The sequence below is a fragment of the Doryrhamphus excisus genome, linkage group LG12 (assembly GCF_037039965.1).
Source record: "Doryrhamphus excisus strain RoL-2023G ecotype Guam linkage group LG12, RoL_Dexc_Guam_v1.1, whole genome shotgun sequence".
Lineage (NCBI taxonomy): Eukaryota > Metazoa > Chordata > Actinopteri > Syngnathiformes > Syngnathidae > Doryrhamphus > Doryrhamphus excisus.
In genome coordinates, this window is record NC_136368.1 from 6571264 (window position 1) to 6583654 (window position 12391).

The window sequence follows — 12391 nt, forward strand, 5'->3', positions numbered from 1 at the left end:
ACCGACTCTATTGATTTTTTTTTAAACCTTTAATGGAAGCCTGTGGGGCAGGAAAGCTAATTAAAATCATATGCAGGTCAAGCTCATTTAAAGACTCCCCATTAGTTTACGTTGAGCTTAACCACGCTTGACTGCAAAATCTATCCATTGGGCATTGTAATTGACTGGTGTTTCTAATGGCTTTCCAATGCTCCTGCCTCTCGGAGAGAGAGTGATGTCCTCTGGCAGGTTACATGCTGCAGCTCTAATAATACACAATCATTAGAGACAGCTGCCGTGTGTCCCGTGTCGTCAAAGTGAATCTTTCAGATGTCTGCATTTGGAAATAAACACATAGTGTAAAATCATCAGCTGCTTATTGAGGCAAAAGCTTCAACACTTGGTGGGATCATCTGCTTTGAAAGGCAAATTTGGTTTCCATTGCTGGAGTCTATCCCAGCTGGCGGGGTCGTCAGCTAATCACAGGGCACATATAGACAAGCAATCACTCACGTTCATACCTATGGACAGTCACCAATTAACCTAACATGCATGTTTTGGGAATGTGGGAAAATACCGGAGTACCCCGAGAAAACTCCACACAGAGATACGTAGGTACCCTGACTGTGTGGCTTATGTCATCAGCCCACACCACAAACTAGTTCATTGGAATCCTACCCACTGGTGACTCTGGAATACACTGCCTGAGTCCAACTGTACCCATTATGGATAATGCATTTTTGCCGAGTATGCACATGAAACCAGTACAGCTGTCATTATCAGTCAGGGAAATAATTGTGAGTCCTTGTCTGTATCGTATTTGTATCTTTTGTCATGCATTTCCTGTGTAGTCCTCACGAGAGGTTTACCGCCGGAGCGCACCTCAACCCGGTATGTGAGTGTGCACCACTGTGGAAGCCAGCCTTTGCTATGAAAGCATTTTGAAACTGTTTCATTCTGATAATATGCCAACTGACATTCACCAAAACCAATCAACAATACTTCAAAGCTTAACAGAGGTATTTTACAAGAAATATTGTTCATTGAATATCTCTCTGAACTTTTGATTCAGTTATTATTGGTGTATTAGGTGTTGAGCATAGCCTGTGCTTCTAAGCACATACTCTTTCATTTACAGCAGTTTTGTCATGATGATTATTCTTATTGCATAAGCACAGCCACAGAGATGTGTGGTATTACTATATTTTGGCAGCCACAGAGTTCGTAGTAAAGTGAACTTCACCAATAATTCAGTGGTCAACTTATTGGCACCAATTAAGAGAGCTTTGTTTCAGATGGAGAGCATTTAGCGGCATCTAAACAATCAATGAGGCCTAAGTTAGTTCAGTTTGGAGTAGATTTGGCTGAGAAGTATTTCTGGTTTCAAGTGTGCATTTAGCACTTGCAGGCTAATTTGAATCTGTGAGTCTGGAGGAAAATTGAGTTTGTGTTTATTGCTCTCTGTCAGGGCAAAATACCTCAGCCCTGGATGCACACCGCCACCTTAAATCCCAGAAGTGCGTCTTTGACTATGTTTTCCACCAGACAGATTCAGATAAAACCTTCCTTTGATGAATTACTTCAAATGCAATATGAGGATTTGTGTTTACTCTAGTTTGCTGACTATCCGAGACAACCCCCATCAGGTACAATAACAATACTCAGATCATTCATTTTCTACCGCCTATCCTCACAAGGGTCGTGGGGGTGCTGGAGCCTATCCCAGCTGACTTTTGGAGAGAGCCGGGGTACACCCTGGACTGGTTGCCAGCCAATCACAGGGCACATATAGACAAACAACCATTCACACTCACATTCATACCTATGGACAATTTGGAGTCGCCAATTAACCTAGCATGTTTTTGGAATGGGGGAGGAAACTGGAGTATCCAGAGAAAACCATGCAAAACTCCACACAGAAATGGCAGAGCGTGGAATTGAACTCGGGTCTCCTAGCTTTGAGTCTCATATCATTCATTCATTCATTCATTCATTTTCTACCGCTTTTCCTCACGAGGGTCGCGGGGGTGCTGGGGCCTATCCCAGCTGTCTTTGGGCGAGAGGCGGGGTACACCTGGACTGGTGGCCAGCCAATCATAGGGCACATATAGACAAACAACCATTCACACTCACATTCATACCTATGGACAATTTGGAGTGGCCAATTAACCTAGCATGTTTTTGGAATGTGGGAGGAAACCGGAGTACCCGGAGAAAACCCACGCACGGTGGAATTGAACTCGGGTCTCCTTGCTGTGAGTCTCAGATCAATACTTTCCAATTCCTGTATGAGAAATGCTGTGTATTTTTGTGTTTTGCTCTGTGTTACCTCTTCCTGTTTGTTACATCTGCAATTCTCCACCAACCAAAGAGTCTGAAGGACAGACAAACAAACTCATTTTAAAAAACGTCTGTGAACCATGAAGTGGCCTGCTAATATACGGCCGGGGCAAACATAAATACAGTGCAGCATAGTCAGGCGCACTTCTCCTCTTGCCTGAGTGTCATTCTTGTACGTACTTTTTTTTTGACTGGCAGCTTCAGAGAGCCCTTGAACAAGCCATTAAGATGTGCATTTGAAGGCATGCATGAAGGCATTAGGAAATAAAGCGGTCTGATAAGAACAGAATCAAGAAAATAAAAGCCTGGTGATGGAGAAAAAGACTGTACAAAGTGGATGAAAGGAACAAAGGTGGTCATTTTGAGCAGTGAGTCTCTGGGCACCTGGTTAACAAGCTCAAGACCCTTGCAGCTCTCGTCTGGTCTCACCCTGTTTTCAAAAGCCCCAGGCCTCAAGCTCTTAATCTGAACCTCAAACATCCAGCAACGATGCCTCATTTTACCTTGAACCTTGAGCTTCCATGCCATTATAACCAGCAATTCTACGGAATCCTGGAAGGAATTTTAGTGCCCATCTAAAAATAAAATAATCTCACTGTGTCTCCTGTCATCTTTCACTCGGAATACCCTTGAGAAAGGTCGGACTACCTTTTATGTGCATATAATGAGTCAGCTCTGTAACATGACGGTGTAATATATAATAATGAATCTCGGGGCAGCTACAGCTGCTGACCTCTCTTGGGAGCTGAGCACAATTATTTATCCAGCAAAAATTCATTGAGCAAAGCAAATACAATTTACTGCAAGAAAAGAAGATGTCGCTTCCTGCGCTTGTTTTCAATTACGGCTAAATGATCCAGCTGGAATCTAAAGGAATGCTGTGTGGAGGGTTTTCCCAGTAGATTGGACGAACCGGAGCTTATTATGATGTGCGGTTATTGAGTCTGTGCATGGATGTGCCGTACTGATTGCTGGCAAAGTGGACAGGTGTTAATCAACCATTTATAAATCATGTCAGTGCCCCTACACAGTCAGCCACTTTCTTTCAAGCCATAGTTAATGCGCCGTATTTTACACTACTTGCTGTTTTTGTCACGTTGGTCTTTTCGTGATTGATGGTTTCATCTTGGAGATTGCACAAAAACCTGATAGGAATATCACGGTTTTAGCTTTCTGTAGTTGTGACCTGTATCAGGCTGTCAAATGATTAAAAATTGTAATCAGATTAATCACTGATTAATTAACTCATTAATCAAGATTAATCACCATTAACTATGTCTGAAATATGGCCATTTTTACTGTATTTGATGAATAGAAAAATAAATGATGATATATAAAAAATGTTGGGATCACTTGGAAATGTTTTTGGCCGGTCTGAAATATGGCTTTTTCTTGGCAATCCTGCCATGAACTCTGAAGTCCTGAAGTCGTGCTTCACTGTTGATACTGACACTGGTGTTTGACGGCTACTATTTAGTGCAGCCGCCAGGTGACGACCTGTGAGGCGTTTTTGTCGTAAACTACACACTCTCAGATATTTGTCTTCTTGCCCAGTTGTGCAGAATTGTTTTTCAGTCCTTGTTAGACCCAGTTTGCGCTACTCTCTGAAGGGAGTAGTTAACAGCATGAGATTTTTTAGATGGGTGCATCGTTTTTCTGTCCTTGTTAGACCCAGTTTGTGCTGCTCTCTGAAGGGAGTACTTAACAGCATGGTAAGAGATTTTTTAGATGGGTTTTCTAATAATCTATTAGCCTTATAAAATGAAGAACTTGGATTAGCAGCCATACCAGGAGATTGATGCAGAGGACTGACAGTTGTTGATAGTAGGCCTCTATGCAAAAATGTAGGTCCTTCTGTGAAATCATCTGATCATTATCATTTCCATTGTTTGTGAAATGGATAAAAAATGTTTGTGAATTGGAAAAAGTCATTCGTGAAATGCATGAAAATGTTTTTCTTTGGAAAACAAAGAAATTTGCAAGTGATCCCAAGTGTATTTGTTCTGTATGTATTAAGACCTCCAAATGAACTATCAAGCTAAAAGCATGTACAGTAGTTTCACTGCCCTCCATGGCACAAGTTTGACCCCCCCCCCCTGCCGTCCAGAGCTTGGTGAAGTCATTGCGGGCAGCCGCTTATCGAAGCCATGCCCTTCAGTGTAGCGACACTTGAATCTCAAAAAACAGCTTAAGAGTTCAAGAGTTAGTGATTAAAATATCCAATTCATGTTTTTCTTTATCTCCCTGTTTATTTACCCCCTCACACACACATTATTAAGCCGTTATTGTGATGTTTGGAGTGTCCCTGAATGCATCTCTCGTTCCTGTACTGAGAATGTGAAAGAAAGGAAGAAGGAAGTAGAGACATGGGATGGAGATACATAGAATTGTACTGCTCAGGTCAGAATGAAATTATAAAACATTGTCAGTCTCAGTGTGACTGTGAGGACGCTCCACTGTGGACCCAAGGCGTACTTGCTCTGGTTCGCGTGCACGCATTACGCTAAAAATATTTAACGTAATTAATTAAATACATTAATTATTTTTGACAGGCCTAGTCCTGTATAATGATTTGTAATGGAAGTCATCTTTGCGGCACGGCGGTCGAGTGGTTAGCGCGCAGAGACCAGGGTTCAATTCCACCCTCGGCCATGTCTGTGTGGAGTTTGCATGTTCTCCCTGTGCGTGCGTGGGTTTTCTCCGGGTACTCCGGTTTCCTCCCACATTCCAAAAACATGCTAAGTTAATTGGCCACTCCAAATTGTCCATAGATATTGTTTGTCTATCTGTGATTGGCTGGCTGGCCAGCACCCCCGTGACCCTCGTGAGGAAAAAGCGGTAGAAAATGAATGAATGAATGATATGAATGAACAATGTAGAAAAAAAACAGTTTTTGAGTGTACTTCAATTTAAACATTTTGAATTTTGAAATTCTTTGGTCAACAGCAGCTTGTAATTCTTTCACCGCATCAAAATGTCCATACATTCACTTCCTGTTAAGTCAAAGTACGTCTATATATAAAAAGCATGGTAGTATAAACCTGGACTCTACCTTTACTATTGTTATTTTTACATTGTGAGCCACTGTGACACACACAGTTATTTAGATGATTTCTACAACATCACCCCCTGGTTAAATACCGCATATATTCACGCTGTTACATTAACACTAAAGGGAAATAGTTTTTACTCTCTTGGGAGAGATGGAAGTGACAGCAAGTGACAATGACTGAGCTGCTGCAACCCACGTAGAAAGAACGACATGGGACCAAATTAGGCGGGTACCAAGACTCCAATTTCCTGCATCAACGTGTGTCTTTGTATGCAGTTTTTTTTATTGTCACCAAATGAATGTGCCTTCATTTTTCAAATGTATTGTTCTGATTTTTAAACAGGTCCATCGCTGGTGGGACCTCTGAAGAAAGACTGGGCGTCTCCCAACAGCATTGCTCTTTCCTGGCAGCAGCCAAAAGAAACAACACTGCCCATCATCGACTATGAGATCAAATACTATGAGAAGGTACTGTTTTGGTCCATGTCCAGTAAAAACACATGCACAAATTAAATGCCCCGTATAGTGTACTATAGTGTACTGTGCTATATATATATCACTATATTGACAGGTACTATGGTACCCATTATGTCATTGTATGGTCATATCACCTTGTACTTCGGTACGAGGTGCATTATTTAAAAAAAATAAACAATAAAAAAAATAAACTGTATTATGGAAAGCAGGAAGTGAACAAATGTAACAGTAACTGATTGTAAAAGTACCAGATGGAGGGGTAGGATTTAATAAGCTTTGCTTCTTCCTACTCCTTTTGGACATGTGGAACTGGGAACTGATTATGGGATGCACTCAATTGTAATCTGATGCATGTTCAAATGAAATAAAACCATTACCATTACCATTACCATTACCGTATCCAAGATCAGGTATTTTAAAGGCCGGTTATTATATAAGATACAGTACATTTGGTCCATTCGTCTACTACCAAAGACAAATGTACAAGTTTTTTTAGTTTTTTTTGTGTGAGAGGCAACAAAAGGTGGTTCAGTTCCAAATGTGAAAATTGTAAATTCAGAGTAATGGTAATGGTTTTATTTCATTTGAACATGCATCAAATTACAATTGAATGCATCACATAATCAGTTCCCAGTTCCACATGTCCAAAGGAGTAGGAAGCAAAGCTTATTAAATCCTACCCCTCCATCTGGTACTTTTACAATTAGTATCTGTTTCATTTGTTCACATCCTGCTTTCCTGATATTATTTTTTTTATTTGTTTTATTTTTTTCTTTAACACATACTGAAGTATAAGGTATAACCATATAATGACATGATGGTTACCATAATAACCAGAGTGTTATATTTGTAGAAAATTGTGTGTGTTGTTTATATTGTGGCGTTTTGGCTAAATTTATATGCCTAAATTTGTGTCAAAGTGAAAGTTACATATGCTTGAAATATATCCTTTCACAAAAAGCTTTTTTTTTCCTGCCTTTTTTGGTTGAGAACTGATTTGTTGCTGAAACTTACCTTATGGTAATGGTTTCATTTTATTTGATGTTAATTGATGTTATATTATATTATATTTATGTTATAAATCGCCAAAAAAACATACATAAGTCGCACTGGAGTATAAGTCGCATTTTTTGCGGGTAATTTTTTTTACAAACTGCTTGACCAAAACAGACATTACGTCTTCTTGGAAGGCAAGTTCTAACAATAAAAGAATAGAGAACAGGCTGAATAGGTGTAAGATATGCTAACACAATGTTTATTCAGCTACACAAAAAATAAACATGAACAGAAAAGGTGTCCAGTGTTTATGTAACATAAACCGTTTTTTCATTTATAAGTCGCTCTGGAGTATAAGTCGCAGGAACAGCCAACCTATGAAATAAAAAGTGTGACTTATAGTCTGGAAAATACGGTACTAAAAATCAATTAAAAAAAACAGCCTTTACTAGAGGGGATGTCTTTTGAAAAATGGCTTTGTTATTATCTCTTTCAACCCTAAACATAATGGGTAGAGAATATTTGGTCTAAAACTTTAATTAATGTCTCTCCAATCTAGGAACACGAGCAGTTGAGTTACTCTTCAACCAGCACCAAGGATCCCAGTGTGATCATCACAGGTTTAAAACCGGCCACCTGGTATGTCTTCAGCGTTCGCACCCGCACCCCAGCTGGATACAGCTCCTACGCCACCAGATATGAATACAGAACCACAGGAGATTGTAAGTGATTATACTGTTTATTCTGGTTGAGATGATGCAACACTGTTTTCTGTATTAAACATCCGAAATCCGTCAAAATTTCGAAAGAAAAACTGCCACAACAGTGTTGAGAGATAACAAGCCATGTACGACTGACCAACTGAGACACATTAAACCAGGGGTCTCAAACTCAATTTACCTGGGGGCCACTGGAGCTAGGGTCTGGGCAAGGCTGGGCCGCATCAGGTTTTCCAAAAAAAAAAAAAAAACGCATTTATTAAAAACAGAAAAATATACAAACTTTTTCAGTGCTTTGGTTCCAATTTTCTACAATAAAAGCTCTGATAAAAGATTCCACTGTTCTCAAATATCTTAATTTTTATTTTTCTGCACAAAATAAGATGAAAAATAAGAAAAGAAAATCAATCAATCAGTAATGAATAAATATAATAATAATAATAATAAAACGGCAAATAATAAAAACTGAAGAAACCACATATAGTTGGTGGGTAGACAAATTATTTTTTTTCAGATTAAAATTAACAAAGCATTATTAGAGCCTTGTAGACATGACAAAACACGACTATAGTCACATTTATACTCTTTTTATTTACAACATATTGCGCAACTGCAGGGTCTTGAGACACATGCTAACTCGCAAACTAGAGAGCTAGCGACCTAAACGGTAGCCTTCAAGTTATTTCCTTTAAACTTAAATATCCAAAAACTTACCACTTCCACACAGATAGAGAGGATAACTATTAACAGTTATTTAACCTTTAACATGAACATTAATCAAATGTAATAATTTTTTCTGGGTACATGATACCATACAGCATCCATATCAAACTTGCGCGGGCCGCACTAACATTAAACTTTCATATCAAGGCGGGGGCCTCAAACTAGTGTCCTGCAGGCCACATTTGGCCCGCGGGCTGCGTGTTTGAGACCCCTGCATTAAACTGTACAGAAACACATACATTTTGAAGGTTTTAGCAGATTGTTGCCAACATTTTATTCCTTCAGTCCACACACAAGATGGGTTTGTTTCTCTATGACACCGTTGAGTTTGTTTTTGTCTTTTCGGTGTGATTGATTTGTGCTCATTTTGCAGCTTGTTGTCATATCAGCGAATGCTGCTCCAGCTCCTTTGTGAGTCTCCGCCAATAAGCCCTTTACCGCTTCTTGGGCCTGGCTGAGATATACCTTGTTTTGTGAGAGTTACACATATTTCAGTATCAGAGTCTCAGTTAGCAACATTTACTTTTTCATTGTTGCAAAGCTGGGAAACATTTTAAAATATCAGAAAAGAAATTGTCAAAACCAATTACCATTTCAGAAAACACATCAACAAAAAGGCGAAAAATGTTTTCTTTTCAGAAACCAGATTAACAGAATTAACATTTCAAAACCTGCAAACATTTTACTTTTCAGAAAACTCATTAACAAAAGTCAAAACAAGTATTTTACCGAAAAACAAATTAACAAAGAGATTAACATTTTAGATGCAAGTTGACTGGTGAAGGGCTTGTCAATGCCAGAATAATCTGCCACAATGTCAATCAACAAATACAATTGTCAAGGTGTCCGACAATACAGTCTTGATGTTTAGTGTCTATGAAATCAATACTTGTGTGTCTTTTTGTTTCGGCGCACATGCGGCAGCGGCACCTTTATTGCAATTCTAATCATAAAATACAAAAGGTCCAGCTGCCCTTTTATGTGGGGTCAGGTATTGTTGAGGGGTGCTTTGGCTTCACAGCGGCTCTCTCCCATCCAAAGCTGCAGAGCTGAGCTTTATCTGTGGATCATACAGCGCTTTGGCCAAGCCTTTGTACTGCCTGGCCTTTTATCTGAAAGTGAAAGCAGATTTGGCCCCATGTCGGTCCCTGTCTGTCTCTGACAGTCTGTCTGTCAGTCAGTCCGCCTTTTGTTTTTCCATCAGTCTTTGTCACTTCTACCGCTGTCTTTCACTCTTATTTGTCTTTATCTCTCTCCTGTCATCCTGTTTCCTCATCCTTCACACTGCATCCTTCATTCTGTCCTCGACTGAATGTCATTGTCTTCTCACACACACCTCATTATAGCCGCATCGCTCCACCACATCCTCACTGGTGTGAGGAATATGTGGAACTGTGACATTCGTCTGTGTGAGCACTTAAAGTCCCTCTGAGTGTCAGTAATGGCTGTAATGGGGGTGGAGTGGCCGTCTAGCAATGAAAAGATCGCGGGTTTGAATCAACCCTCGGTTTTCGGATACTCCGGATTTGTTTTTTGACTAAAATTATTCAGAAAAATATGTCTCAATTATTATTATGGCTGCAAAGTAACCCCCTATGGAGCAGATTCAATCCAGTGTCGGTTTGGGGTTCAGGTTCCAGCGTAATTCACGTATAATGTTCTCATTCATCCAGCTCATTTTATTCTCCGGGAATCGATCACAACTGGAGTATTTGGTTGTCATAGAAGACGTTTTGCAAAGACAACTTAAACCAGGGGTCTCAAATACGTGGCCCGCGGGCCAGATGACACTAGTTTGAGGCCCCCGCTTGATATGAAAGTTTAATGTTAGTGCGGCCCGCGCAAGTTTGATATGGATGCTGTATGGTATCATGTACCCAGAAAAAATTATTACCTTTGATTAATGTTCATGTTTAAGGTTAAATAACTGTTAATAGCTATCCTCCCTACAAACTTTTTCAGTGCTTTGGTTCCGATTTTCTACAATAAAAGCTCTGATAAAACTGTTCTCAAATATCTTAATTTTTATTTTTCTGCACAAAATAAGATGAAAAATAAACAAACAAATCAAGAATAAAGAAAATCAATTAATCAGTAATAAATAAATAAATATAATTACACTAAAACGGCAAATAATAAAAACTTAAGAAACCACATATAGTTGGTGGGTTGACGAATTATTTTTTCAGATTAAAATGAACAAAGCATTATTAGAGCCCTGTAGACATGACAAAACATGACTATAGTCACATTTATACTCTTTTTATTTACAACATATTGCGCAACTGCAGGGTCTTGAGACACATGCTAACTCGCAAACTAGAGAGCTAGCGACCTAAACGGTAGCTTCCAAGTTATTTCCTTTAAACTTAAAAAGCCAAAAACTTACCACTTCCACACGGATAGGGAGAATAACTATTAACAGTTATTTAACCTTTAACATGAACATTAATCAGTAATAATTTATTTATTAATAATTTATTCAGTAATAATAAAGTAATAATTTTTTCTGGGTACATGATACCATACAGCATCCATATCAAACTTGCGCGGGCCGCACTAACATTAAACATTAATATCAAGGCGGGGGCCTCAAACGAGTGTCCATTTGGCCCGCGGGCCGCTTGTTTGAGACCCCTGCCCTACGCAGTCCAGGTGTGATTGATTCAATACCCTGAGAGCAGGTACGGGAAATGCCCAATGCCACCTGCAGAGATTGCTTGTTTTTGACGGACCGTTTTGGAACAGACTAATAACAAAACCAGAGGTTCCACTGCATAAAAAATAACCATATATAGATGTTTCTCAATAAAGTCATACACCATCTTAACACAGCAAATACATCTGTACACCCACATACTGTACAAAATCAAAGGACCTCCCCATAAGCATTGTGACCATGCACCATGATCTGCAATTCATATTAATTAAGCATGAAATACGATCAAAATAACTTGGGCAATACCAATCATCTTTCAATTATCTGGGCTACATTAGCCGTGTGACAAGACACACAGAAAACGAGGAAAATCATGAATATCAAATGGGACCAATTTAACGAAAATCATCATGAACTAAATCAATTTAATGAATGAATAATATTAATTAAACAGAAGCAGTAAGGAAGCTAATGGAGAGGTTTTGCATCACAAAGAACTGACCCAACATCTTTATAATATTTCCCGTTGGAGAGGAGAGAGTACACGGTCTATTTATGGTGCACCGATATAGAAGATCTATGATTCATTTTTCACTGACAGTCCGTTTTTTTTCTCTTTTCCTTCCCTGTCATCCTGACGAAATTCCCTTTATCTCTATTCACCTGTATCATTATTTTTTACACTACATTCATCCTGTTTATCCTGTCTGTCTCTGTTTCTTTCATATACCTCGTTATGGCCCACCATGCCTATTTTCCCCTCAAATGGATCACCTCCAGCCTCAGACCTGGCCTCGGACCAAGGTCAGGTTTTGGTCATCGTCACAGCAGCAGTGGGTGGTTTTACCCTCCTCGTCATCCTCACCCTCTTCCTCCTCATTACTGGAAGGTAAGATGGCTTTACTGCCTCTGATTTTGAATTTCTGTACTTTTTTTAATATAAATTTACTAAGGAAGATACTCATGTTGTGTTTCATTGAATGGTAAACGTGGAGCAAATGTAGGTATAAATGTCATCATGTCAAGCTCTCATATCGACTGGGAAATACTGAAAAATTAATACTTTTATTCCAAATTTTGAAATCATGATTTCACTTAAGTTTACCAGATCATCAAATTATTTTTGTTAGTGTTTAATCTTGCTTTATTTATTACTTCCTTATTGTTTGTTCTTAAGCAAGTATGCAGCTCTGGATGTTCATCTTGTTACGTCTCTAGCTTGCCCGCTTGCTCAATTGTTTACACTCGGGAGAAACTCTTTGTTATGCTGAGATCCCTGCGGAGGGATACGTCATTCTTCATGTTAAAAAACACTTATATTACCAATATAACACTTATTTTGTTAATAATAAAAATATAACACTTATATTGTTAATATAAGCTTTTTTCACATTTTCAGCTTGTGGTGTGCTGCGGCATTTTTTCAATGAAAAAATTGTGCCTTTG

General features: G+C 39.1%; 1 protein-coding gene across 3 annotated transcripts in view; it reads left to right on the top strand.

The window, feature by feature from the left end:
- Positions 1 to 12391, top strand: part of LOC131135553 (ephrin type-A receptor 6-like) — a 198409-nt gene that overhangs the window by 155797 nt on the left and 30221 nt on the right. For all 3 annotated transcript variants that reach the window (XR_013629598.1, XM_058081590.2, XM_058081591.2), the window contains exons 6-8: positions 5715 to 5839; positions 7404 to 7566; positions 11726 to 11834. Coding sequence is in view for 2 of the 3 variants with exons in the window: in XM_058081590.2 (XP_057937573.2) it covers positions 5715 to 5839; positions 7404 to 7566; positions 11726 to 11834 (397 nt within the window). In the remaining variant the exon portion in view is untranslated. The remainder of the gene's footprint in view (positions 1 to 5714; positions 5840 to 7403; positions 7567 to 11725; positions 11835 to 12391) is intronic.